This window comes from Danio aesculapii, chromosome 7 (genome assembly GCF_903798145.1).
Source record: "Danio aesculapii chromosome 7, fDanAes4.1, whole genome shotgun sequence".
Taxonomy (NCBI): domain Eukaryota; kingdom Metazoa; phylum Chordata; class Actinopteri; order Cypriniformes; family Danionidae; genus Danio; species Danio aesculapii.
The window spans coordinates 64933414-64959815 of record NC_079441.1 but is presented as its reverse complement, the minus strand read 5'-3'; the positions used below and the strand labels follow the sequence as shown (position 1 = coordinate 64959815).

The 26402-nt window shown below is 35.4% G+C and overlaps 1 protein-coding gene across 1 annotated transcript in view; it reads left to right on the top strand.

The window, feature by feature from the left end:
- galnt18b (UDP-N-acetyl-alpha-D-galactosamine:polypeptide N-acetylgalactosaminyltransferase 18b) overlaps positions 1-26402 on the top strand; it is a 273853-nt gene that overhangs the window by 96112 nt on the left and 151339 nt on the right. Inside the window, exons 2-3 of the mRNA XM_056462355.1 lie at positions 9953-10148; positions 17326-17492. Coding sequence (XP_056318330.1) covers positions 9953-10148; positions 17326-17492 — 363 coding nt within the window. The remainder of the gene's footprint in view (positions 1-9952; positions 10149-17325; positions 17493-26402) is intronic.

The window sequence follows — 26402 nt, the reverse complement described above, 5'->3', positions numbered from 1 at the left end:
GTAGAGGTGATGTTCTCTCAATGTGTGTAGGACCTCCGCAACGTGTTGGCGATGTTCGGCCTCACTCCGGGAGTAAATGAGGATGTCATCTATGTACACTATTACACAGTGGTGAAGAAACTCCCGGAGGACTTCATGAATGAAGTTTTGGAATACGGAGGGGGCGTTGACCAGACCGTAAGGCATGACCTCATATTCATAGTGGCCAGTAGGGGTCACGAATGCTGTCTTCCATTGGTCCCCCTCACGTATTCTTATCAGATTATACGCGCTGCGGAGGTCCAATTTAGTGAAGACTTTAGCTTCTCGGAGCTGTTCCAAAGCGGCTGGTACCAGAGGAAGGGGATATCGGTATTTTACTGTACCGTTATTTAGGACCCTGTAGTCGATGCATGGACGCAGCCCTCCGTCCTTCTTGGCCACAAAGAAGAAGCTTGAGGCGGCTGGTGATTTTGAGTGACGTATGTACCCCTGACTCAGAGCCTCCCTTATGTAATCTTCCATTGCCTGATTCTCTGGAAGCGAGAGCGGGTAGATCCTACCTCTTGGCAACTGGGCATCTGGAACTAGGTCGATCGCGCAGTCCCATGGCCGATGCGGCGGTAGCTGGGAAGCTCTCTTGGGGCAGAAGACATCATGAAAGGAGCTGTACTCCTTAGGAATGTGGATAGACTGCTTCTCAGGAGGGCTCTCGACCGATGTTGCAAACAAAGAAATGGGGTTCCGACCTTGAAGAGGGAGATTTGGAAAACAGGCAGGTGTACATCCAGATCCCCATTTCTTTATCTCTCCTGTGCCCCAAGAGATGATGGGATCGTGCTTCACCAGCCACGGGCGCCCTAGAATGATGTCCATATTTGCACCCTCCAGAACCAGAAATTGAATCCTCTCTTGATGTAACACCCCCACTTGAAGAAGGATGTCTTCGCATTGTCGATGGATACGGGTCGAAGATCGAGTGCACTGGGTTATCGGTTGTATCTGGTATATATGCGAGGACGCCTCAGTACGGAGGTGGAGTTGACGACAGAGGGATTGGGAGATGAAGTTCCCATGCTGACCCGGAGTCGATGAGGGCTGTGACAAGGAGAGAATAGAGGCAGTAGTTATTTGTACGGTGGTAGTAAGTGGTTTACATTGTTCAATATTCGTACTGAATACACTCACTGAAGTCCGAATGGGACGAAGGGGACACTCCATACGGGTGTGTCCACTGACACCGCAGTATAGACACAGACCCCGGGTCAGCCTCCTCTGTCGTTCCGCTGATGTCAGTCTTCCAGACTCTATTATCATGGGTTCTGGTTCTGGAGAGGCTGTTGACTCAGGCGATTGGAGGAGTGCAGACGAGGGGGTGATGGTGTCCTGTTGATAGGAACGAAGACGATCGGAACATCGGAGAGAATGTTGGATGAATCTCTCCAGACCCATTGTATCATCTAATGTGGCCAGTTGGATTCGGAGAGTGGGTTCCAAGCCGAGCCGGTACGTGGTCAACAACGATCTCTCATTCCATCCACTTGCAGCTGCTAGAGTGCGAAACCGGAGAGCATATTCCTGTGTAGATAGAGTACCTTGCTTTAGATGATACAGCTGCTCTCCAGCGGCTACTTCCCCATCAGAACGTCCAAACACCTCTTTGAAATACTCCGTGAAGGTAGTGATGGAATTCATGACCGGCCCGGCTTGGTTCCAGATCGTCTCAGCCCATTTAAGTGCAGGTCCAGAGAGTAGAGATACGATGTAGGCGATCTTTGACTTATCTGTGGGATATAGAGAAGGTTGCATTTCGAATATGAGGGAACATTGTAACAGAAAACCATTGCACTCCCCCGCTCCGCCTGAGTAGGGCGCTGGTCGGGCCATGGGACTGGAAGGAAGGGCCGAAGAAGAAACTGTGGAGGCGGAAGTGCTCGGTGCTGGTGGTGCGTTGGAAAGTGGAGCTGGTGGCTGTAGAATCCGCTTCAACTGGTCCACCAGCTCTTGAAAGTGATCGGGGGTGCTCATGTTGTCGTCGTTATTGGTCCGGGCTTCTGTTATGAAGCGGACAGGAGACAGAGGTAAGGAAACGTTAGGGTGTTTATTAAATGACAACAAGGAGCACATGAAGGATAGCCAGGAGGATCAGGAATGATGTTGGGGTCTTTTCCTCCGTGGCTGGGTAACAGGAATACACGAGGATGGACAGCACACACCAGATACAGCTGACAGAGGATGACACAGACTTGGAAGGACTGGAAGACAGGACGATACGGGAGGACCAGGAAGACTAGGGAGGAATACAAAGAGAACAGGTAAGTAAATCGTTTGTTTAGCTGAGGATGACTACGCTGAGTGGTCGCTCAGTTGTCCGCTTTCGTCGAGACGAGCCCGGACAATGAGCGACTGGAGTGCTGTGCTTTTATCTGGTGCTCGTGAATGTGATGCAGCTGTGTGCTCATTAGAAGTCAGGTGATGGTGATCTTCGTGAGTGGGGATCGTGAGAGCCTGACCAATCCGTGACAGTAACAGGATCGAAGTTTAAGACATTAGATTCATAAATATGCACAGGCACCTTTATTCATACGAAATGACACTTTATTGGCTAATCTAACAGAAACCAACACCTAACACAAACACCCATTCATACATGTTGTAGATAAGAGTAAAGAAATTAAACTAAGAGTTTGAGAGAATGTAATGATGGAAAAACCTCGGATTTTTTAAGACCAATCCAAGCGAACCAAAAATAATCAATTTAACCCTCCTATGGTTTCTTTAGGGTTGCATTTAGTTTACACCAGTTAAGTGGTAATCTTGAGGCGTTACTTGCCTTTCTTGTGTGATGTGAAGAAACTCCCACTGTTGAGCACGTGGCTGGCTGGTGGTTCTTTGTCTTCGCGAGGCTTGGAGTGGGGTGGAGTCGGTCATTTCAAGTTCTCTTTGTAGCTTGGGTGTTCTTCTCTGGCCTGGGGTTTGTGGCCTTAGGTTTTTCTGAGTGGTGGCCTTAGGCATAAGCTTTTATAAGGCTGGCTTGTACCCACACTCCAGGGCCAAGTTGACAATCCGAAGTTAAACTTCCCTGAGGCATGTTTTATAGTCCTTTGTTCAGAAGTGTAGTGATTTACATTGCATTTTGATGTAAACTGATGCAGAACCAGTCACATTTTTTAAAATGTTAATATGTTGCACACATATAAAGATGAAAAGTAAACCATTGTTCAGTATACCAAATTAGCTTTGCAGGGACATCAAACATGAACTATCTATGATGTTGTTTAGCTGTGGTAGAGTTAAACATTGATTGCAAAAGTAATAAAACCATAATATTAATACATGAGCAAGAGAAATGTTGCAAAACACCTGATTACACATTAACAGAATAAAAGTTTTCATTAAGAGCATCAGTCTTAAGCAAAGGGGCTTATAGAAGTTTTGTGTGTGTCCAGTTCTAACCACATTCCTTTGTGTTGTAAATACCTTGGAATCAGATTACAACTGACCATCCAGTCTTTTCCTGGGCAGAAGTTGCCGGTGTATTTGTTGAATAAAAGCAGAATATTTATGTGTCTGATCGGCCATATTCGTTACATAGTTAAGACAGAACTTGTGACCTTAGTTAGCTAATGATGGTTTTTCGGAAAGCAACCCAGGTTTGGAACAAGTGGAGGGCGAGTAATCAACATAGGATTATTCTGAAAACGCAGCCCTATATACATTTCTGGAGATCGCGAACTATATAGCCAGAGGTACGAATGGCTGCATTTCATTTTTTTTTAAAATGATATGGGGCAGGATGACGCCATTCCTTTGTGTTCTTTCCAACTGACCGCTTACCTCCGTGTGGACGGCTTTTCTGCAATTACCTGTCAGTGGATTTGAGATGCAGAGCGAAGTTGACCGTGACGACGGGGTTCGATTCCAGCGAAGTAAGATTTCAGAAAGCAGGTAAAACAAAAACAAAAAAACTAAACAAACAAGTAAATATTATGGTGAGAATGTGGTAAAATCTGAAAATGTGGTAAAAATCTGGCTGCAGCGAGGACTTTTCTTTTTCTGGATTGCTTCTGAATATACTATAGGTTGGGTTTAGGGAAGTGGGTTGGTGCTGGCCAGTCGATGCTTTTTAAAACACTATTGCTTGGGTTTATGGAAGGGTGTGGGTGGGGGATTAATTGGTCAATCAGTCAGTCAGTCAGTCAGTCAGTCAACAGTGAATTACACTCTGGTGATTTACACAAGAATAGAAGGAGCGAATGGCACATCACGAGAGAAATTTGAGATCTCAAAAAGCATGCACAGCGGCCTCTGGCGGATTTGCGAAAACAAAAATAGCAAAAAAAAAAACGTAGCTCCTGGGATGTATTTGGCGCTCTCCAGAAATGTATATAGGGGTACGTATTCAGAATGATCCTGGGTTGTGAGGAATGATTTTTGAGTAAACTATCCCTTTAATTCTTATTGTGATAAGAGTTTTTAGCAGTATATAATAAATGATAAGATATAACTCTTCCCTAGTGTAAAATACATTCAGTGTGCATTCAGAACTGTTTTTTTTTTTCCCAGGTGTGTGTTCACCCTCTTGGTGGTCTGTATTCAATAGAGTCGTATTTGAATTTGTCAGTGACCTGGACTGACCCTCTCAGTATCACTTTTCAGTCTGGGGAATTTGTGGTCATGTTTTCACACAGGTCCAGGCTGCAGTGCTGTGGCTCACAATGATGCCACTTTCACATTCTGTATAACTTCACGAAATCTATTTCCATAACCTGAAATGTTGTAGACATCAAGCACCGCAGCTTTTATTAGGGATGCTTTTAAGGAGGAGTCTGGCTGTTTTGTGACTATTATTTGAGATTTGAGGTCTGCATGTTGACTGAATATGACAATTGCTTTATTTGGGTGAAGATTACCAAGAGAAAATAATATATTTTTGCACTAAAGCTTGCTGTTTCAGTTCTCAAGAGAATTAAGGGAGTATCGGCTTTGTTTTTTAGAGGCTTCTCTTAGAATTCCTGGGAGAAATACACAGAGAAGCACATGAGACGGTTGTTCACATACTGTACAGTGTATAGGGCTATAAACTGGATGTGGGCAGAATTTAATGAGAAATAGCAACTGCACTGAAAGATGTACACTAAACTAATGGAAAATTTGTCATTTTTGATCTATAATTTCCATTCCATTTCCAAGTGTTTCCATTTCATGTGTTTAAAAGAAAAAAATCGTGTAAATAGTTTATCAACAATAAAAAAAAAACATGTCAGTGGTTCCTAACCTATATATGTTACCAAAGGTTTATGAGGTTTACAAGTAGGAATTAAATATATACCAATTTTGATTGTTAATATTACAATTTTAGTAAGTGTATTTATTTACAGCTATTAAAAAATACTACTAGCATTATGCAAATTTTTTTTCCAGCAGCATTTCTGATATTTTATAAACACCACCTACTGACAGAAAGTGGATTTGCATTTTCATTCAGACTGACTGCAGTTTTGGTTTAGACCAAAAAATCTAAAGTTATCCTGAGCTTTTATGAAGAATGGAAATATTAAATAAAAATTATTATACTGTGTTCATTCTAAATAATAATAATAATAATAACAATGTATTTTTTATTAATATTTTATTTTATTTTATTTTAATTTATTATTTTATTTTATTTTATTTTATTTTATTTTATTTTATTTTATTTTATTTTATTTTATTTTATTTTATTTTATTTTATTTTATTTTATTTTATTTTATTTTATTTTATTTTATTTTATTTTATTTTATTTTATTTTATTTTATTTTATTTTATTTTATTTTATTTTATTTTATTTTATTTTATTTTATTTTATTTTATTTTATTTTATTTTATTGAGTGAGTGATTGTTTAAGTATTTGAATGCTAACCTTGGAGTCTCCTGAGGAAAAAATGCTTGGGAGCCACTGATCTAACCCAACATACAGTAATTCATGCTAGTTTTTTTTTTTTTTTTTTGCAAACAATCAGTCAGTCAGTACATATACACAACTCAATGAATGTCAAATATAGAATAATATAATTTGATAGGATTTTCACACTTCAAAAAATAAAGGTTCCTAAATAAAGTTTTACCATAGAAGAACAACAAATGAATTTTTAAAGCACTCATTTTTTTCTTATTGTAATTTTTGTTAATAATGACTCTAATAATGATTTTTTTTTTAATTATTATTATTCAATTTAATTCAATTCATCTTAATTTCTATAGCACTTTTACAATGTAGATTGTGTCAAAGCGGCTTAATATAGAAGTTCTAGTAAATTGAAATTGAAACTGCGTCAGTCCAGAGTTGAAGTTCAGTTTAGTTCAGTTCAGTGTGGTTTAATTTTCCATGCTGAAAGTCCAAATCTAAAAGAGCAAATCCATTGATATGCATAGATTTATTAAGTACCCTTTGTTGAATTAAAATTTCTATGATTGGTACAGCTTATTCCTGGTAACATTTATAAAAAAACAAAAAAAAATGGTTGAATGTATATGCTATAAAATGCATGGCTTTCAATTGCTCTTTTGGTTAGTTATCTGTGTCATCTTTTTATTTTACAAGAGTAGTCTGTAGTATTGCTCTGCTACTGTCTTGCACTGGAAGCTTCTTATTAGCACACTGTTCCCTGAACACCTGATTAACTAAAGCCATAATGCTCCTTATAAATGCCTTTTAATGTATTTAATGTGCAGTTAATTGTTTTAATACACTAGCTATTTATATTTTGAAGCTACAATTTGCTGCGTGTCAGTGCGTGGTTAATTCAGCTGGATGTGGAAAGGTCACAAGCAACAGTCAAACACAAATGACAATCAAAGCGATATTGAAACGCAAATAAACTGAGCGTGACACACAATGGGAGGGTTATATAAGGACATTGTCTCCATGGAATATTGTTTTTGTTTTTTTACCTCAGTGTAATGTCCTCCTGAGCTTTTTGTTTTTATTGCCTTGTACTGTAGATCATTTTATCCATTTTAGATTTTCAAATCACAAAGCAGCACACTCTTGAGTTCAGGCATTGCTTTTTCTTTTTGTCTTGTGTTCTTTTCTCTAGGTTACATCTCTGGATTGGACACTTTGTTAACATCGCCAACTAGATAAGTCGATCATGTTAAAAAAATACATTTTATTTATTCATTTTCTTTTCGGCTTAGTCCCTTTTATTAATCCAGCAGAATGAACCGCCAACTTATCCGACTCATTTACACTCATACACTGTCATACACTATGAAACGCCAACTGACCCAGCCAAGGCTCGAACCAGCGACCTTCTTGCTGTGAGGCGACAGCACTACCTGCTGCGCCACTGCGTCGCCCACATTTTATTCATTTTATTTTAAATATATATTTTATTTAAAATAGAGCTTTAAGTATTTCTAGCAATATATTTATTTGGGACTACAAGTTTGCATTTGTTTTCAGCACAGCACAAAGTATCCTACCAATTTAAAGGGATCGTTCACACACAAAAATTATTATTCTGTCATCATTTACTCATCCTCTACTTGTTTCAAATCTGTTTGAGTTTCTTCTGTTAAACACAAAGGAAAATATTGGGCCCTATCATACACCCTGCACAATAAGGCACAAGACGTGTTTAGCGCGATTTGTTGCAATTTTCAGACCAGTGCAACCCACAATTTTCATGTTTTGTGCGACATTGTTTAAATAGCAAATCTTTTTGCGCCCCTTTGTTGACTTATGAGTGTGCTGGTCTAAAAGGAGGTGTGTTAAAGCACATTGTTGGTGCGTAGCAATTTTGACAAACGGAAATAGACCACACCAATGACTAAGTAAAAGCTGCTCTAAAGTCCAGCACAGAGAGCTTACTACACACAGGATGGACTTTGGAACACACAAGTATCTTTACATGTGAAAAAAAAATAAAGGATTAAAATGTTACAAAACTGTTTTTTCTACATAAATATAAAAACCATTACCTATTTTTTATTTTATTCATGACAATTTGCTTTTGTATAATGTTTTTATTATTATCAGTATTACTTTTTTATGCATATTTATATTTGTTTTAATAAAAACAAGTCTAGATTTGTCCACCTGTCAGGTTTTGGACACATATGCATCACTTTATTGGGCATAAGAATAGGACGTGTGTTTGGATATAACTCTGTTTTTTGACCACCCTTCATTATTATTGTTCATGTATTCATTTGATGGAAATTAGAACTGAATTTAGAAAAAGCTTTGAAACAAATCTTTGCGCTTAACAAACAAAATTAAATATATAGGCTAATGTATGTCTTCAGTGGAGTGCGAACAAGGCTGTTTCCTTATCCACAAAAGTAAAGGAGTAAAGTAAAGAGAAAGTAAAGAGGCTGAATGAAGGAGGCTCATTCTTTATCCTCGCGCAGATGGTCTGGTTAACTGATTTCTCGCTAGTTAAACATTCAGTTTTTCCACTTACATAGTCAGCCATGTAAATAGCAAATGTGCCACAGCGTGACACAACTGAATCTCAAAGGGAATAGGAGTTGAGTCTCTTATTTGTTTTAATGCATGTTATACTCAAAACACACCCAGAACTCATTAAGAGAATAAGCACAACCCTCTTAGACCATGCGCCAGGGTGAAAAACGTATTTTTCCATCCTTAAAATGGCAAAAGTGGATTCACACACACCTTTAATGCTTTTGCACCATGCGCGCTTTACACTTTGCGCCTAGATCATTAAAATAGAGCCCATACTAAAGAATGTTAGATTTATATGTCACCCAGTGAACCACTGACCTAAACCTCGCCATAAACCCAACCAATATTTTTTTTCAAAACATACTTTTACCTTGATTTTACATTACTTTTTTACATTGACTTGGACGCAAGCTCTCTGTAGTTGTTTTGTGGTATTTATTTGGTGTTGTGCAAAGAATTGCATGAAAATATTCCTTAATTCATCAATAATATATATGGGATGTATGGGATAATATAGCATAGCGTTCATACTAGTAGGGATGCAAGGAATTAAAATTCTGGGCTGAAACCGAAAATTTTGGATACACTTGGCCGAAAACAAAAACCAAAAATTGTAATAATTGTTTTTTTATTTTATTAAATCATTTATTCGTTTTGTAAGACTTTTATTTTTACTTAATAACTTAAATTACACAGATTTTTCCCAAACATAAGCCAATAAAATAACAATGTTTTATTGACTGAAAAAAAATGTATCAAGTGACCCCATTTTACCAGCTTAGCCCTGACATTACAGTCATGCTATTGCACGAAGCAGAAACAAGTATATTGTATAGAAATGTCTCACGTTATTTTGATGTGCAGATAATTATACATTTACAGGTAGAATATCTACATAGCGATGTTTTTATGCAAGTCACCAAGTGTTTTCATATAAGAGAAAATTGCACTTTAACCATCGTTTTACATTGATTTTACATTATGTTCTACATCACAAGTACAAAACCATCCAAAGTGAGCTACCTAGCAAGTTGACACCAGAAAACCTGGAGAAATAAAAAATATTGGGACCATAATGTATTTTTTTTTTGGTATTTTTTGTTGTTGTTGTGCAAAGAAACAATAAAAATATCATTAGCATTCCATTCCTAGCGCACTTAGAAACTGCAGTCTAACATAGGTTTACGTACGTTTTTATGGTTTCACAAAATGTAGACTGAATCCTGTTTTGCATTGTTTTTAGCCTCAACACATGTTTTTGTTAGTCTATTCAAAACTGAGTGACAGACTCCATAATGTCACCACACACATCATTAAAACAGCATCTATCTTAGAAATAAATATTGCTCATCTCTACCAACTGAGGCATTTATATTGGCCACATTATTAAGCACAGTTGCTGTTGGTCTGTGTGTGCAAACACTCACAGCATTATTATCCTTTTGTAGACTTTTCTCTGACAGCTTTCATTATCAGGGGAATGTTAACCGTGTCTCTCTCTGTTTGACCCTCACAGAGTCGCCGCTGAAAGGAGATGACAATCAAGTGGATCGATCTTTTGCTGACTCATCCTTGTTCAACCACTGGGGCCAAGACCTGGGGCCTGAGAGCCGTCGAGTGGCCCTCAAGATGTTTCAGTATTATGGCTATAACGGGTACCTCAGCGACCGCCTCTCCATGGACAGAGCCATCCCAGACTACAGGCCGGACGGGTGAGAGATTTTAACAAAGACTATAGAATACACAAGACATGAGTGGGCTTGACAAATCACCTGTAGAAAACATTCGATTCTTGTTACCTAACCTCTTCTTCAACTTAATAAACCACTAACAGTGTTGACAATTTCCACCGTTTTCTGCATTAGTGCAAAATGCTAACCTCTTAACCGGAAACCATTCGTTCGTTCCTTCGTTTTTTTCCTTTATTCGTTCCATCGTTTGTTCCTTTGTTCGTTCCATCATTCGTTCTATCGTTCGTGCCTTCATTCGTTCCATCATTCATTCCTTTGTTCATTCCTTCGTTTGTTCCTTTGTTCATTTCTTTGTTTGTTCCATCGTTCATTCCATCGATCATTCTAATGTCGTTCCATTGTTTGTTCCATCATTTGTTTTTATCATTCATTCTTTTGTTTGTTTCATCACTCGTTCCAACGTTAATTTTTATCATTCATTCCTTTGTTCATTCCATTGTTCGTTCCATCGTTCATTCTAATGTTTATTTCATTTGTTTTTATCGTTCCTTTATTCCTTCATTCCTTCATTCGTTCCATCGTTCATTCTAATGTTCATTCCTTTGTTCGTTCCATTGTTTGTTACATCATCCATTCCGTGATTTGTTCTGTCGTTCGTTCCGTCATTGGTTCCATCGTTCGTTCAACCGTTAGGTCCATTGTTCGTTCCATCATTCGTTCAATTGTTCATTTTTATTGTCTGTTCCTTCCTTCATTCCTTTGTTCGTTCCATCGTTCGTTCCTTCATTCATTCCTTTGTTCGTTCCATCGTAGTTCAATCATTAGATCCATTGTTCGTACCATTCTTCGTTCCATCGCTTGTTCCATCGCTTGTTCCATCAATTGTTACTTCTTTCATTCCTTTATTCGTTCCATCATTCGTTTATTCCTTAGTTTTTTCCATTGTTCATTTCTTAATTTGTTCCATCGTTACTTCCATCATTAGTTCCATCATTTATTCCATCAATTGTTACTTTCGTTCCATCATTCGTTCATTCCTTAGTTTTTTTTCCATTGTTCATTTCTTCATTTGTTCCATCGTTACTTCCATCATTAGTTCCATCATTTATTCCATCAATTGTTACTTTCGTTCCATCATTCATTCATTCCTTTGTTTTTTTTCCATTGTTTATTCCTTCAATTGTTCCTTCGTTTGTTCCTTCAGTCGTTCCTTTGTTCGTTCCATCCTTCCTTCCTTAGCTCGAATCGTCATTCATGCCTTCGTTCGTTCCTTTATTCATTCCTTTGTTCGTTCCTTCATTCGTTCCATCATTCGTTCCATTGTTTGTTTTTATTGCTTGTTCCTTCGTTTGTTACATTGTTTGTTCCATCATTCATTTTTAGCATTCGTTCCTTTGTTTGTTCCATTGTTTGTTCCATCACTATAGACTGATGATTCTCTGGGAGAGGGGCATGGACCAGACATGTGTTTATGCCGATTTTAAGTGAACATTTAGAAATTAAACTAAAGAGACAGGTGTGGTTTAATTCTATTGCTTCTTCCTAATATACAGCATTTTGGATAATTTTATGTTTCCCCATTCAAACATAATGCCTAAGCATACTGCGCAAGAGGTGTTTCAAAGATGGCCAGCAAGTGAAATTACTTGCCTTAAAGGGGTTTCGATTTTACTCACTGCCTGTGTAAACCAGAGCACAAATCAGTGTTTGCAGTCCGCAGATGTCCTGTGTTCATCTCTCCCTGAAATATGATGTTAATATAATGGTATTTTGATAGATAGTGGTGGGGTTTTCTCAGAGAAGGCAGTGTGTGCTTAAAAATAAGCAATTGCTCTCTTTATTATGTTTTCTACACATCATATATATAGAATTTTTTTTTATGTCATATATAATATATATTGGTCATCAAATTGATGTAACATGATATCTATGATGTATCCAACAGTACTTCCATAGCCATACTGTGTGTAAAAAGAATCATTCATTTACTTTTGAGTGATTTTTATTTTTATTTTATTCCATTATTTTTATCAAGACGTGCCACAACAGAATGAATTGCTAATATTCAGTATTACAAACTGAAAAAAAATGTTTTTATTATTATTATTATTATTATTATTATTATTATTATTATTATTATTATTATTAATATTATTATTAATATTTTTATTATTATTATTATAATTACTGTCATTATTCATTCATTCATTCATTTATTCATTCATTTTCTTTTCGGCTTAGTCCCTTTATTAATCCGGGGTCACCACAGCGGAATGAACCGCCAACTTATCCAGCATATGTCTTATGCAGCGGATGCCCTTCCAGCTGCAACCCATCACTGAGAAACATCCATACACACTCATTCACACTCATACACTACGGACAATTTAGCCTACCCATATCACCTGTACTGCATGTCTTTGGACTGTGGGGGAAACCCACGAGAATGCAGGGAGAACATACAAACTCCACACAGAAACGCCAACTGACCCAGCCAAAGCTCGAACCAGCAACCTTCTTGCTGTGAGGCGACAGTTACTGCGCCACTGCGTCGCCATAATTATTATTATTAACTGTTATTATTATTATTATTATTATTATTATTATTGCTCCATCCTTTGTTCTATTGCTCATTCCTTTATTCCTTTTTATTGCTCGTTCCATTGGTTGTACCATCATTCATTCTATTGTTTATTCCTTCATTTGCTCCATTGCTTGTTCCATTGTTCGTTCCATTGTTTATATATATATACACAGTGCAATTTAAAATGTAATAATAAAAAAATTAAGTGAACTACATTTTTCTCCCATTTTATCCCCTATTCTGTTATGGTTTGTAAGCATGGGAACATAAGGTTTACACTAACGACTCTATTTTGACAGGCTTTGAAAGAGGTGTGTGTGGAAAAACATAATTACTCCATAGCCTGTAATTACTGGATGTGTCTTGCTGGCAGCAACATAAAGAACTCCTTCACATCTGATCACATCTGTTCTTTTCTCTTCGTGGAGACAAATTGCTATTGACTACCTGCGTCTGAAAACCCTGAAAACCCACTTGTTATAAACTCCAGTCTGCCAAGAACATCAACCAATTACCTGTCATTGTTGAAGACACCCATATTTACCAAAATACTCTTGTTTTTTGAATTACCTTTTTCATTATTTGCACAAAAAAAAACTGAAAAATTGCCTCATAAACATGACATCATTTTTAAACTCATGGCCAGCAAAGAGGTCGACTAAACTTCAGAAAATGCTGATTGTAACAGCAGGAAGTCAAACTGAATATTGTATGAGTTTTTTTCTTTTTTTTAGTATGAATGTTTGCAGGTTTGTTACTAAAAACTGATACAGTTAAAGGTCTAGTGAAATTAAAATAATGTTTTTTAGACATTAGTATCAGTTTGTTACTCTTCAAAGATATTTATAAGCTAGTGTGGTACAAAACAATGATAAAAATTTGTGTTTAGAAGATATAAAACTGATATAAACATGTAAAGCTTGTAGTTTGTCACTTCTAAATGGATCAAAGTTTTTTTTTACTTCAACTTATACTACCCCAGTTTCTCATCAAAACTTCTAACCATTGGAATGCACTCTAGTATCTGACATGCCCCGCCCCCTTCAAGAAGCTTCTCATTTGCATGTGCTTGAGCTCAACTGGCAGAGCTGTGATAAAACAGAATGCCATTGGCTGTTTTTTTACAAGGGGAGGAGCTACTTTATGTCCCGCCCTCTCTTTGTTTTTCAGTTGAGATTGTCTAACAATGAAAAAAAAATTACGCTTCAATGCACATGACATCATAAAAATGCGGGTTGCAGCTAGAAGGGAATCCACTGTGTAAAACATATGCTGGATAAGTTGGGGGTTCATTCCGCTGTGGCGACCTAATAATCATTCTCAGTCTCAGTGCTGCATGTAGAAATGCAGAGGAAGTTTGACTAGTGTCCGCTAGGGGGTAAACTGAGACTCTTCCAGTTAAAGAAGAACAGAAATATATTGGCAAAATGAGTAAATTGCACAAATAATAGTAGTTTTGGATGGATTGCTGATGTGATGCCAAGAAAATAGGAAAAACAACATAAAAATAAGTTCCACAGTGGCGATACCTACAATACTTCAGTGACTGCAAAATGCCAGTGGTTGATCTGCAGGTGCACTGTAAAGTTAATGAAGAGGAAAGATGTCTGTTTAAAGACACACAAATATGAGACACAAATATTTAATAATGCTCCAGTCTAAACAAGATCAAAAATTGATACACTGTAAAACCCAATAGTCAACTTTATCAAATGAATGAGTGTAGTTAACTTAAAATTGACTGAAAGGTATTTCTACTCAGTTGAAAAAAGATTTGAACTCAGTGTTGAAGGTAATGGGCTAATTAAATACCTAATTACTTCAACTTAAATGGAGTAAGTTCACAGTACTAATGTAGATTGGTTTTTAACTCAAATGGTTTGTAGCAATCGGTAGCCTCAAACGGTTTGAGTTGCCTTAGCTTATTGGGTTTTACAATACTAAGTTGGTTTGAGTTTTCTTCATTTATTGAATTTTACTGTGTTCATATTGCTTTGTTTACTCAAATGGATTAAGGTCATAGTACTTATTAAGATTAGTTTTTGAACTTAAATTGTTTGTTGCAATCAGTTTCCTCAAATGGTTTGAGTCACCTTAACGTTTTGGGTTTTACAGTGTACAATTGTGTACAACAAAAAAAAAAACCTGATTTATGGAAATTTCTAAAACTGGAGATTTGAGCAAAAAAATATGTTTTTACATTCAGTATTGAAGATTTCAATTGGAAAAAAATAGATTTATTTTTTAAAAAATTATGTGAGCAAAGAATTTAAGTAACCTTTTCACATTGTGAATCGCCCTCAATATAACCTAAAATAGAAGATTAAAAAGAGATGGCAATTCTACTGACCACACAATGGATGGAAACACAGTAAAGAGATATAGTACTATATTCAAACTGATTATCTGCATTATATGATTTTTACAGTAATTAAGGAGATCATCGTCAAGACCGGACTTTTGTATGCCCATCCCTGGTTACTGGTAAACGTATATTTAACATAAAATTATCAAACAAGTTTGTTGTTAAAATTATTGATCATATAACTTTAGTATTTGTTTCTCAATTGTAAAAGTTAGTTCAGTCATCAAAATTTTAGTACTACAAAGTACTACTACAAAAGCCCCGTAAAGTGCTTTGAAATGTTAATTTTTTATTCTAAACATCAAGACAGGGCAGGACATATTGTAGCTCCTCCCTTAAAAAAAATGCCAGTTTTATCACAGCTCTGCCAGTTAGAGTGGTTGAGCTCAAGCGCATCAAATGAAAAGCAAATGAGAAGCGTCTTGAAGGAGGCGTGACATGTCAGATACTAGAGAGCATTTGATTGGTCAGAAGATTTAATGGTATGAGGTATGAGGTGATGTAAAAAAAAAAAAATCGTTGATCCAATTAGGCAGAAGTGACAATTAAAGGTGCTGTATATTAAGTTTTTGACTCTTCTAAAGCATAAAAATACCATAATATGTTTGAAGATATTTAAGAAACATGCTAAGTAAACATTCTTGTTTATCTGAAAAACAACGCTGAAGTCAGATATTCTGCTTTGAAAATGTCGTGCCGTATATGTGCTTGATCGCTGTCTTTGTTATGGTTCTTTTAACCTGGCCAATGCCGCTTCAGCCAATTATATTTCAGCACCCAGGACTGCCATGTTGGAGTGTATTTCAATCATTGTATTTCATGTATTTCAATCAAATGTAACAGTGTATTTCAATCATTCAATCATGAAGGCTCTGAAAGCATGCGTCCGTGACCAAAATGCGTCCTCCGGTGGACAGTAGCAGACTCCGAAATGAGACGCAGATTCAGAGTTCTACATGAGGTTATTGGTTAATTAGCAAATAATATACATATTACAAATGTAAACATTAGGTAAGCAGGTTACATTGTAACCACGTGTCCTAACAACATAGTACAAGCTGATATTTGAAGTGACAAGCAGATTGGACCAGCAGTTTGCACCAGACAAATCACGACAGAATATTAAATACATCCATTCAGAAGCACAGAATAGTGCACTCACTGCACTGACTTACTAAATGGTAAGGTTTATAATCAAATTAATACATATTAAACCTCTTTAACATTATTAAATGCACATGCTGAATCACTGAGATGTGTTGGTTTTGAGTCACAGTTCTAAAGTTCAGTTTCAAACTGTTTATTTTATTTTATGATCTAAAGGTGACCTATCTGCTGCTGCTTTCAGTAGTATGGCAATACATGTCATGTTATTCAGAAGGTCATGATTCACACTCATTAAATAATTACTTTGTATAGTTTTTATTTTACATTCTTCGGTGATACAAAACACAGACGTTTTGGCACAATGCCTTCCTCAGTGTGTGACACAATCCTCTCACTCCACCCTTTTATACCACAGTAAATCACATTACGTCATTAGTCAGACGGATCTCATTTTCATTTCAATATACTATAATTAACCACACAAGAAATATTTATCTTATCTTTAAAAACATTATTTCACAGGAAAATAACATATCAATTATCATCATTCATGTCTACATCAATGCAATGAAATTCCGACAGTCCAAAACATAAAAAATAAATTTTCATCACATTATTTGTATCATTACATGCTCAAAATCCAGTTCAAAAACCGTGAATGCGAAGTGCAAATGGCCTTCAAACTCACATTATTAGCATTTAACACTGAAAATAAGCACTTGAGGTGTACCTGAGGGATCATTGTCAGTTTATCCTGTTGTTCAGCTGCAAGAAATAGAAGCCCTTTGTGATAAATCAATTTGAGGTGTTGGTTAGAACAAAAACTCCTTTTAATATATAAAATATTCTTTTATCGCGTGCCATTGCTTTTATATAACATGATTTAAATTCGCATTTAGGTTCGAGAAGCAGACTCGCTCCTGTTGGTCCTCAATCTACAGTAGCAACCTGCACTTGCATTTGTTTTGATCCAGGAATGCAATACCTAGTTCAACCACTGGGTGTCAAACTTGCATACCACACCTTTAATGAAAGAATGCTACTTTCAAAACAAAATTAGTATGATTACAAAATGGTTATTGTATCATAGTGTGCAGACATTCACATTTGCATATTTCTTTTTGTTTCTTCTGTTCCTGCAGGTGCAAAAACATGTCTTACCCGTCCAACCTGCCGCAGGTCAGTATAGTCTTCATCTTTGTGAACGAGGCACTGTCAGTCATTCTACGCTCCATCCATTCGGTCATGAACAGAACACCCAGCCACCTGCTCAAAGAGATCATACTGGTCGACGACAACAGCAATAACGGTACGTTTACTTTAATAATTACTCATTAGTGCTGTCAAAACATTATTCATCATTAATCATGTCCAAAAATAAAATATTATATTCCCATAATATATGTTTATTGTGTATACATACACATACACAAATATACAGAGCAAAAATATTACACCAAATATATACTGTTGAAGACAATGTTATTAGCCCTAATGTTATAATCATATAACAGATCATATAACAGATCAGATCATATAACAGATCAGATTTGCACAGTATTTGCTGTTATTATTAACATTACTACTGTCATTATTACTGTCATCTGGAGAAAGTATTTTTCCTTTTCATTTGGATGGAATAATAATAATAATAATAATAACAATAATAATAATAATAATAATACAGGGTGTCCGCGGGGTCTTAAAAAGTAATAAAAGTTGATAAGTCAATGTAGAGAAAAAGTATTAAAAAGTCTAAGATGCCATTTTACAAGGTATTAAATTTTAAATCATTTTTGATTATGCAATGTATGGTTGTATGCTAAAGTTTGCCTGAATTAAATTAGCGAATACCAGACTGCTGTGTAGTTTATAAAATGGATGAAATCCTACTAAATTTGACATCATGCTGCTTTGTTTACTGCAGTAACCAAGGCAACACCATTATTTCCTCAGTTCTATATGTACCAACCTGCTGAATTAGCTAGATTTATTAGATTTTTATTCAGTATATGAATAATGTTTTAGTTTTAGATTAGTTTCGTACATTAATATTTATCTTAAAATAGTAATCTTACATTATTAATATCTTAAAATGTATGGAAAGAGTCTATTGAATTAAAAGGTATTGAATTTGACTCTCTGATTCCTGTATATTCTCTGTAAGAATAAGAATAAGAATAATTATAAGAATAAGAATAATGATAAAAAAAAACATGCGTATTATACATTTATTTCGATTTACTTATTTTTCACATTTCAAAAATGCTACGGTCAATACTATTGTCCTCATTATTTGATTTGTTTTTTGGATTGGATTCAGAACAAACCAATGTTGTCCAATGACTTGCCTAATTAACTGATCTTGCCTAGTTAACCTGATTAACCCAGTTTTCAAGTCTTTAAATCGCACTTTAAGCAGAATACTAGCATCTTGTAAAATAACTAGTAAAATTTTATGCTCTGTCGTCATGGCAAAAGCTAAATAACTGAGATAATAGAAATTAGTATTGTTTAAAAATGTGTTAAAATATTCTTTCTGTTAAACGGCGCTTTGGAAATATTAGGAGAGCTAATGAATTAGTTTTCAACTGAACATACATTTGTTTATTTAACTATACATTATAAGTAGATAATTTGTTTGACATAACTAAACATTTGGTGATTGCGGGATGTTTGTTTCTCACCATTATTGTAAATCATTGTCGTGAAAAAAGAGTGCAATAAGGGTTTCCACAGGAATTTCTGGAATATCATGACGTTTTTACGTTTCTATTCCAGACTTTAAAAGTGAGAAATTTTATATTTTTGTCCAAGTCATGGAAAAACATGAATAATTTTTAATTGTCACATGTTGCTTATTGTGGCTATTCAATTTTTTTTCTGTACCATCGGTCAAATATACAAATATATTAAAGGGGACCTATCATTTCCCTTTTTTACAAGATGTAAAATAAGTCGCCCCCTGCCCCTTTTAGGCTTTGATCCTGAGTGTGTCGTTTTGTCGCTTTAAATTCAAATGATATTCAAAAGGGGCGGAGCTGCAAACAGCATATTCAAAATGGGACTAACTCTATCTCTGAAAAATTGAAAATGTCAAAAGAAGTGTCTCAGAAGATGGTTGTCTATAGAGACTATATGGTGTCAATTTGTGTATTCTAAAACTCGACATTTATAAAGCCTCTTCGTCGTTGACATTATCTTATGCTTGAGGTTGCAGCTTGAAATCTCCGAAATGAAATGGTAGATGGCTGCTTCTCAGTCAGGGCTGTCTGTGCTAATAAGGAAGAGATTGTCACTAATGGGCAGGGCTTTCCCCTTGTGATGACATGATAAAGGGAGAATGCCAATCAAAGTGTTTCTGCAGACTGTTTTTATGAAGTGTGATTATAAAAACATTTAGGTAATCTTTTTTTTTTACTATTAGAGGCTGGCTATATTCACAGACTGTTGCCACAAAACTGTTTAAATCCCTTATAAAGGTGATGTTTGCATAATAGGTCCCTTTTAAAACATCATCAAGCAGCATAAGTTGTTTTCTTTTGCTAATAATGAATGAAAGTGAACTCTTGATACATTTAAGTTACAATGGTTGTACCGCTCTGTGGAAAAATAAGGTGAATAGATCATAAAAATCCAGCTTTTTAGTCAGTGAAGATCAGAAAAAAGTGAGGGAATTTGACATTTTGCATAGAGTGGAAACCCTGTGGAATAAAGCAAAAGCATTATCTTTTTGTGTCCTCGTGTGTTTGACTAGCTAGTTCTCAGTCTGAGGCTTATAGTCTTAATAATTAGCGCTGTATGGCTGCTCAACGGTCTGTTTTTAATCTAACCCTTCTGTCTGCTTAATTAGCAGCTCTGCTTATTGGATTAAACCGATCGGTTAAAGAATACTAATCAGCTGAAAACTGACACTTATTTAGCCCAGAAAGATTAAACCTAAAAAAAAAAGATAAAATTAGGCTGTTTCTTCGCATGCATCAGGTTCTGAATTATTGTTAACTATTGAACTATTGTTGTTGCGTTTAGTTGATTTGTCGGATTTTAATAGTAAGCATATTATACTACTGTACATAGGCTTCTTTCTCATTAGTGGATTTATTTCCACTAATATATATTTATATATTTATATATATGTATATATATATATGTGTGTATATATATATATATATATATATATATATATATATATATATATATATATATATATATATATATATATATATATATATATATATATATATATATATATATATATATATATATATATATATACAGAGAGAGAGAGATGTTAAAATTACTAGCCCTCCTGTGAAATTTGTATTCTTTTTAAAATATTTTCTAAGTGATGTTTGACAAATCAAATGAATTTTTACAGTATTTCATATAGCATTTTTTTCCTTCTGTGGAAAGTTTTCTTTTTATTTGGTTGAAATAAAAGCAGCTTTGACATTTTTATGCAATTTTAAGGTCAACATTATTAGTCCCCTTAAGATTTTTTTTCTGATTGTCTAGAGTACACTGTTGTCCAATAAATTGCCTAATTACGCTGACTTGCCTAATTAACCAAGCCTATTCTGCTTTAAGATCAAAATTAGTATCTTGCAAAATAAGTAGAAAAATATTGTGCACTGAGACGGTGGCAAAGACAAAATAAATGTGTTATTATTAATTGTTAATATTATTAATTGTTGTTATTATTATGTTTAAAAATCTTCTCTCCGTTAAGCAACAATTGGGAAATATTTTTTAAAGAATGTAATGTCGTAATGTGCCACCAGTGCTGATATGCAGCCATGTTGAGTGTGATATTGCATTTGTACAACAGTTCGACGGCACAATCATGTATATAAAAAAGTAAATCAAACAAGAGTCTAAAAACCCTTTTGTATTAGGAACTGCTTTCTTCCGCCATGCATTCACATCTGCAGCTGACATCAGAACAGCAGAAGCTATTACTAATTTACCAACGTCACTTTAGAGCTAATGTTTGAATGATTCTCTAGCGTAATGTCTAAAGTGATGACAAAACAGGTGATTTTGCTGACATTTTAAGATAACGCTGAACGTGACATGAAATGCCATCAGCCTACAGAGATATCTCCTTACAGTATTATAGTCGATTACAGTCTACAGTATTTCTCTGTTGCAATCAGGATATCACAATAATTAACCCTCAAAAAAGCAGTGCAATCACTACCAGACTGCTGTTGTGTTTGCAATTAAGAAAAACGCTAAACACATGCGGGCATCTCTTCTTTCTTTCTGCCAACACAACACACATTTCTGATATGCGAGTCACATCTCACACACAATACACTACAATTATATGGTATAAATACAGCACCACAACATTCAAAAGAGAGAGATCGACTTAGAAAGTCACTTACCTGTTTAATAATGATTTGATCAGCTGTTTTAATCTTCTAAGGGCTTATGCGGTCCTGTCGCCATCTTGTGGAGAGCCATCTAAGCTTTTCACTCATCACAGCACACGTGCTGCTGATGATGTGACAATAAAAGTGATTTGATTTGATTTGATTTGACAACCTCAACTGTCTTTGGTCTGCTCAGTATGACAAGCTAATGGCCACCAACACACTGTCTCTCAGAAAATATAAATATTTAAAATAGTCACTATACTTATAAATAAACTGCGTAGTTGCAATCTAAACAACTACATTCTTGACTAAAAAGCCTTAAAAGTACATTATGTTGTCCAACAGCTGCAATGTTTGTCAAACTGTAAAGTGTCCTCTGCTTGTTGCTGTATGTGGGCAGAGTAATACACTAGGGTTAAGGGTGAAGAGGCAGTACGAGTGCTGTTATTGGCCATTTATTTGTCATTTATTTAACTAATTTGGCAACCGTCAAACGTCATCATTGAAATGGTTTGAATTTCTGCTCAGTAAAAAATGTTAGTCTGCGTCCGAAACCGCCTACTACTCAGTAGGTACTGCATTTAAAATTAAACGTACCACTCGGCCATTAGAAAAGTACGTTCTGTACAGGATGAATGTGAAAAGTATGAATGGAATTCGGACGTACTACATCCGCCATTTTGTCATGGTCATGTGACCTACCTGCATCAGTTGCGTCGCATTACTCCCATTCATAAATTCGCTCGCGGGGCATCATGGGATAGCGCAGCATGCATGGGATGCGCACTTCAGAATCTCGCCGGAAATAGTAAGTCATCCGGGTACTTCTCGCATACTAATTTTCGAATTCTATGAATTATAAATTCGCTCGCATACTGATTTTAGCGGACTGTATAGAAGTAAGTATGCGGTTTCAGGCGCAGCCTTAGTGGTCCATTTGGGACGACACTCCATTCATATACTATGCTGTTGAGTGTATAAGTGCATAAGTATATAGTGCATAGTGTATAGTGTGCCATTTGGGACGCAGCTTGAGTTAATACGTCAAAATAAGTGTACTTAAATCCACGACAAAAGATTATTAAACATAATTATTTTAAATGTTCTTTAAAGTAATATTTACATATAAAGTTTATTTTTAAAGTTAAAATTAAATGTATTATTCCTAAGAATAGTTTATTTTGTCTATTTGTTTGTGTGTCTTTCTTTTTATGTTTTTATCCATCCATTTATCCATCCATCTATCCATTTATTAGTTTGTTTGTCATGTTATTCATCCATCGATCCTTATTATTCTTTTTTTCCCATTAGCTTTTAAAGGTTTTACTTCTTAAAATCCATAATTTCATAAATCACTTCCGTCAGATACACACTTTTTATTTTATACCTGAAAATTTGAGCTGACTTTGTTAGATTCGTTCAAATACAATAAAGTCAGTATCAAATCCACCAGACAAACCCAGTGTATAAACAGTGAATTAAATTGTTAAAGTTTAAGTTGTTAAAATAGATTCATTTTTACAGTGTTCTTTCCAAATAAGATACTCATTTTGCTAGTGTCATCTTATGCAGGACGAATCATGTCAGTCGATGCTGATTTACTTTTTGTCATTACTGTTAGAGTTTGTCATCTTATCACCGCTAACTGTCGTCAACCCCGCTGCTCTACGGAGGCTTTCAATTGTGGCTATTATCTGACTCCATCCCTCCTAATGTGAGAGCCACTTCTGGGTTCAGCTTACACTTTATTATGATGCTCCAGACACCATGACCGACATGAAGAGAAAGAGGGTAAAGTGACCCAGGTGACTCTGCACTAATTGTAGTATTTTTGAGAAGAGAGCCGCTCCTCCAGCTGCCGTATAATCCAGTCACTCCTGACAGCTTTATCTTTCTAGTACATTCACACGAGAGCCACTCCACATGAGACTTTCTGTCAACAGCAGATCTGTTAGCCTTAGGTGAAAGACAATGAAAATTAAATATCTGAGAATGAGTCGATTGATTTTCTTTACCTCTGCTATGAATGAAATACCACCTTATTAGAGAGTAATTGTTAATTTTAAGTAAAACTACTGAAACATCCTTTTAAATACAAGGTACTATTGCAAGGGCGTAGGTTTGCTCTTTACATTAGGTTCAACCAAAATCTGATATGCTGTAGAGTACTCTGGGAAATAAGGAGAACTGACAGGTACAGGGAAAACAGTTTTCAGACCATATTATCCACAGTTTTTATCAGCCTGCTATAATATTAGATTGTACATCAAAGCAGGAAAAAACACTAGCCTTATAGCCCATTTCCCACTAGCCCATTATAGAGTGGTACAGTATAGTATGGTACGGGTTGGTATGGGTCAGTCACCTAGAAAAGTTTCAGTCAACACCAATCTCGCTCGAGGAAATGTCAAAGTTAAACTGTACGAGTCCTTCACATATCACATGAGAAGCACTTCTCACAAAACAGATGGTTCATACACATAAATACTTGTGTATAAATGTTCATTACTAACCTTTCTATGAACATAATTTAATTATAAATGCAGATCAATGTGAAAAAGTCACTGTAATGTCTGCAATTATATAAAATAAATAATTAAATGCAACATAGTTGAAGTCAGAATTATTAGCCTCCCTTTGAATTTTTTTTTTCTTTTTAAATATTTCCTAAATGATGTTTAACAAAGCCAGGAAATTTTCACAGTATGTCTGATAATATTTTTTCTTCTGGAGAAAGTCTTATTTGTTTTATTTCGGCTAGAATAAAAGCTGTTTTTAATTTTTTATGAACCATTTTAAGGTCAAAATTATTAGCCCCTTTAAGCAAATTTTTTTTTCGACTGTCAACAGAACAAACCATCATTATACAATAACTTGCCTAATTAGCCTAACCTGCCTAGTTAACCTAATTAACCAAGTTAAGCCTTTAAATATCACTTTAAGCTGTATAGAAGTGTCTTGAAAAATATCTTGTAAAGTATTATTTACTGTCATCATGACAAAGATAAAATAAATCAGTTATTAGAGTTATTGAAACTATTATGTTTAGAAATGTGTTGAAAAAAATCTTATCTTCATTAAACGGAAATAAAAAATAAACATGGGGGCTACTAATTCTGACTTCAACTGTATATGAACACATACAGACCCTTACAGTCTCGGATATGATACCAATTACAGAAAAACTACACACAGCATACATTAAGTCCTTATTTGGGTTCAAAAACAACACGCAATATAAAATCAGCCCACCGTTAGTCAGTGCAAACCCCTCTCATCAGTGTCTTCAATCTTCACCAGCTCATGGAATCTCTGTTAGAAAGTAATTCCGGCATTCCGATTCCACAATAGTCCAAAAGACGATGATAATAGTTAAACATGTCTGTTTGTTCATGTTTTAGTATGCTAAAAGAATAATTTGCTCCTTTGTTTTTTCCGGCTTCTCCTTTGTTTGTTCGCGCTTCACTCTCATGTTTGTTTGTCTCTGAAAGGATCGGATGTCAGAAGCACTTCAATAATCACACGCACGTTATTATCATCAGTTTAAGAAGTTCGTTATCTCAAATATAGACACACACGCAAGCTCTCTGGAGAAACCGCTCGTTCTTTTAGACGGCCTCATAAAACAATAACAGGACACAGCAAATGTTGTTCATCTTGGCTTTGTGGCTGTTCATCAAGACGAAGACAGGTTTTGTTTGAGCTCGGGTCGACCATGGCTTGTTATTATTTGTACAGTTGAAGTCAGATTTATTAGCCACCCTTTGATTTTTCTTTTTTTTTTTCTTTTTTTAAAATATTTCTCAAATGATGTTTAACGGAGCAAGGCAATTTTCACGGTATGTCTGATAATATTTTTTCTTCTGGAGAAAGTCTTTTTTGTTTTATTTCAGCTAGAATGAAAGCAGTTATTATTTTTTTAAACCATTTTAAAGTCACAATTATAAACCCCTGTAAGCATTTTTTTTCAGATACAGAACAAACCATTGTTATACAATAACTTGCCTAACCTGCTTAGTTAACCTAATTAACCTAGTTAAGCCTTTAAATGTCACTTTAAGCTGTATAGAAGTGTCTTGAAAAAATATCTAGTCAAATATAATTTACTGTCATCATGGCAAAGATAAAATAAATCAGTTAATAAAGATAATAGAGTTATTAAAACTATTATGTTTACAAATTGTTGAAAAAATCTGAAATTGGGGGAAAATTAAACAGGGGGGCTAATAATTCTAGCTTCAACTGTATATAGTATTGCAATGTAATGTCTCGGCTGTGTATTTAAAAATGGTGGTTCCATGGTTTTCATTTTCCTGGCTTGTGTATGCACTAGTGACGTTTCTCTGTAAACCAACTGCGTTCAGCTGTGCATTTAGCTTCACTTTTGGTACCATTTTGTCGTGCTTGGTACCTTTTCAAACTTGCTATTGTAGTAAATTAGAAATTTTATTTGAATTTTAAATTTAAAATGGATTAGTAGTTTATTATCATTCTTATTTACTTTTTTTCAATGGTCACACGTTTTGCATTTTAAAGTGAAGAAACTGTATAAAAATATTAATTCAGTATTGTGAGAAAAATAATTTATTTCTGTTTTTTTATATTAGTTGAGAGCGTCACATTCACTTTAGTACACCTGAGCCATCCCAGCTCTTAGAGTTGGACATAAATTGTGTATTGACATACGCAATGATTGAACTGTTCTCTTATGTGTTCTGGGAAAATAAGGACATGTTTCAGAGGACAATTCAGAACCTGGGCAAACTTTAATATATCAGTGGATCTCTGTAAGATTGACAGAGAAGACTGGATGTCCTCAGATAGAAATATTAAACGGA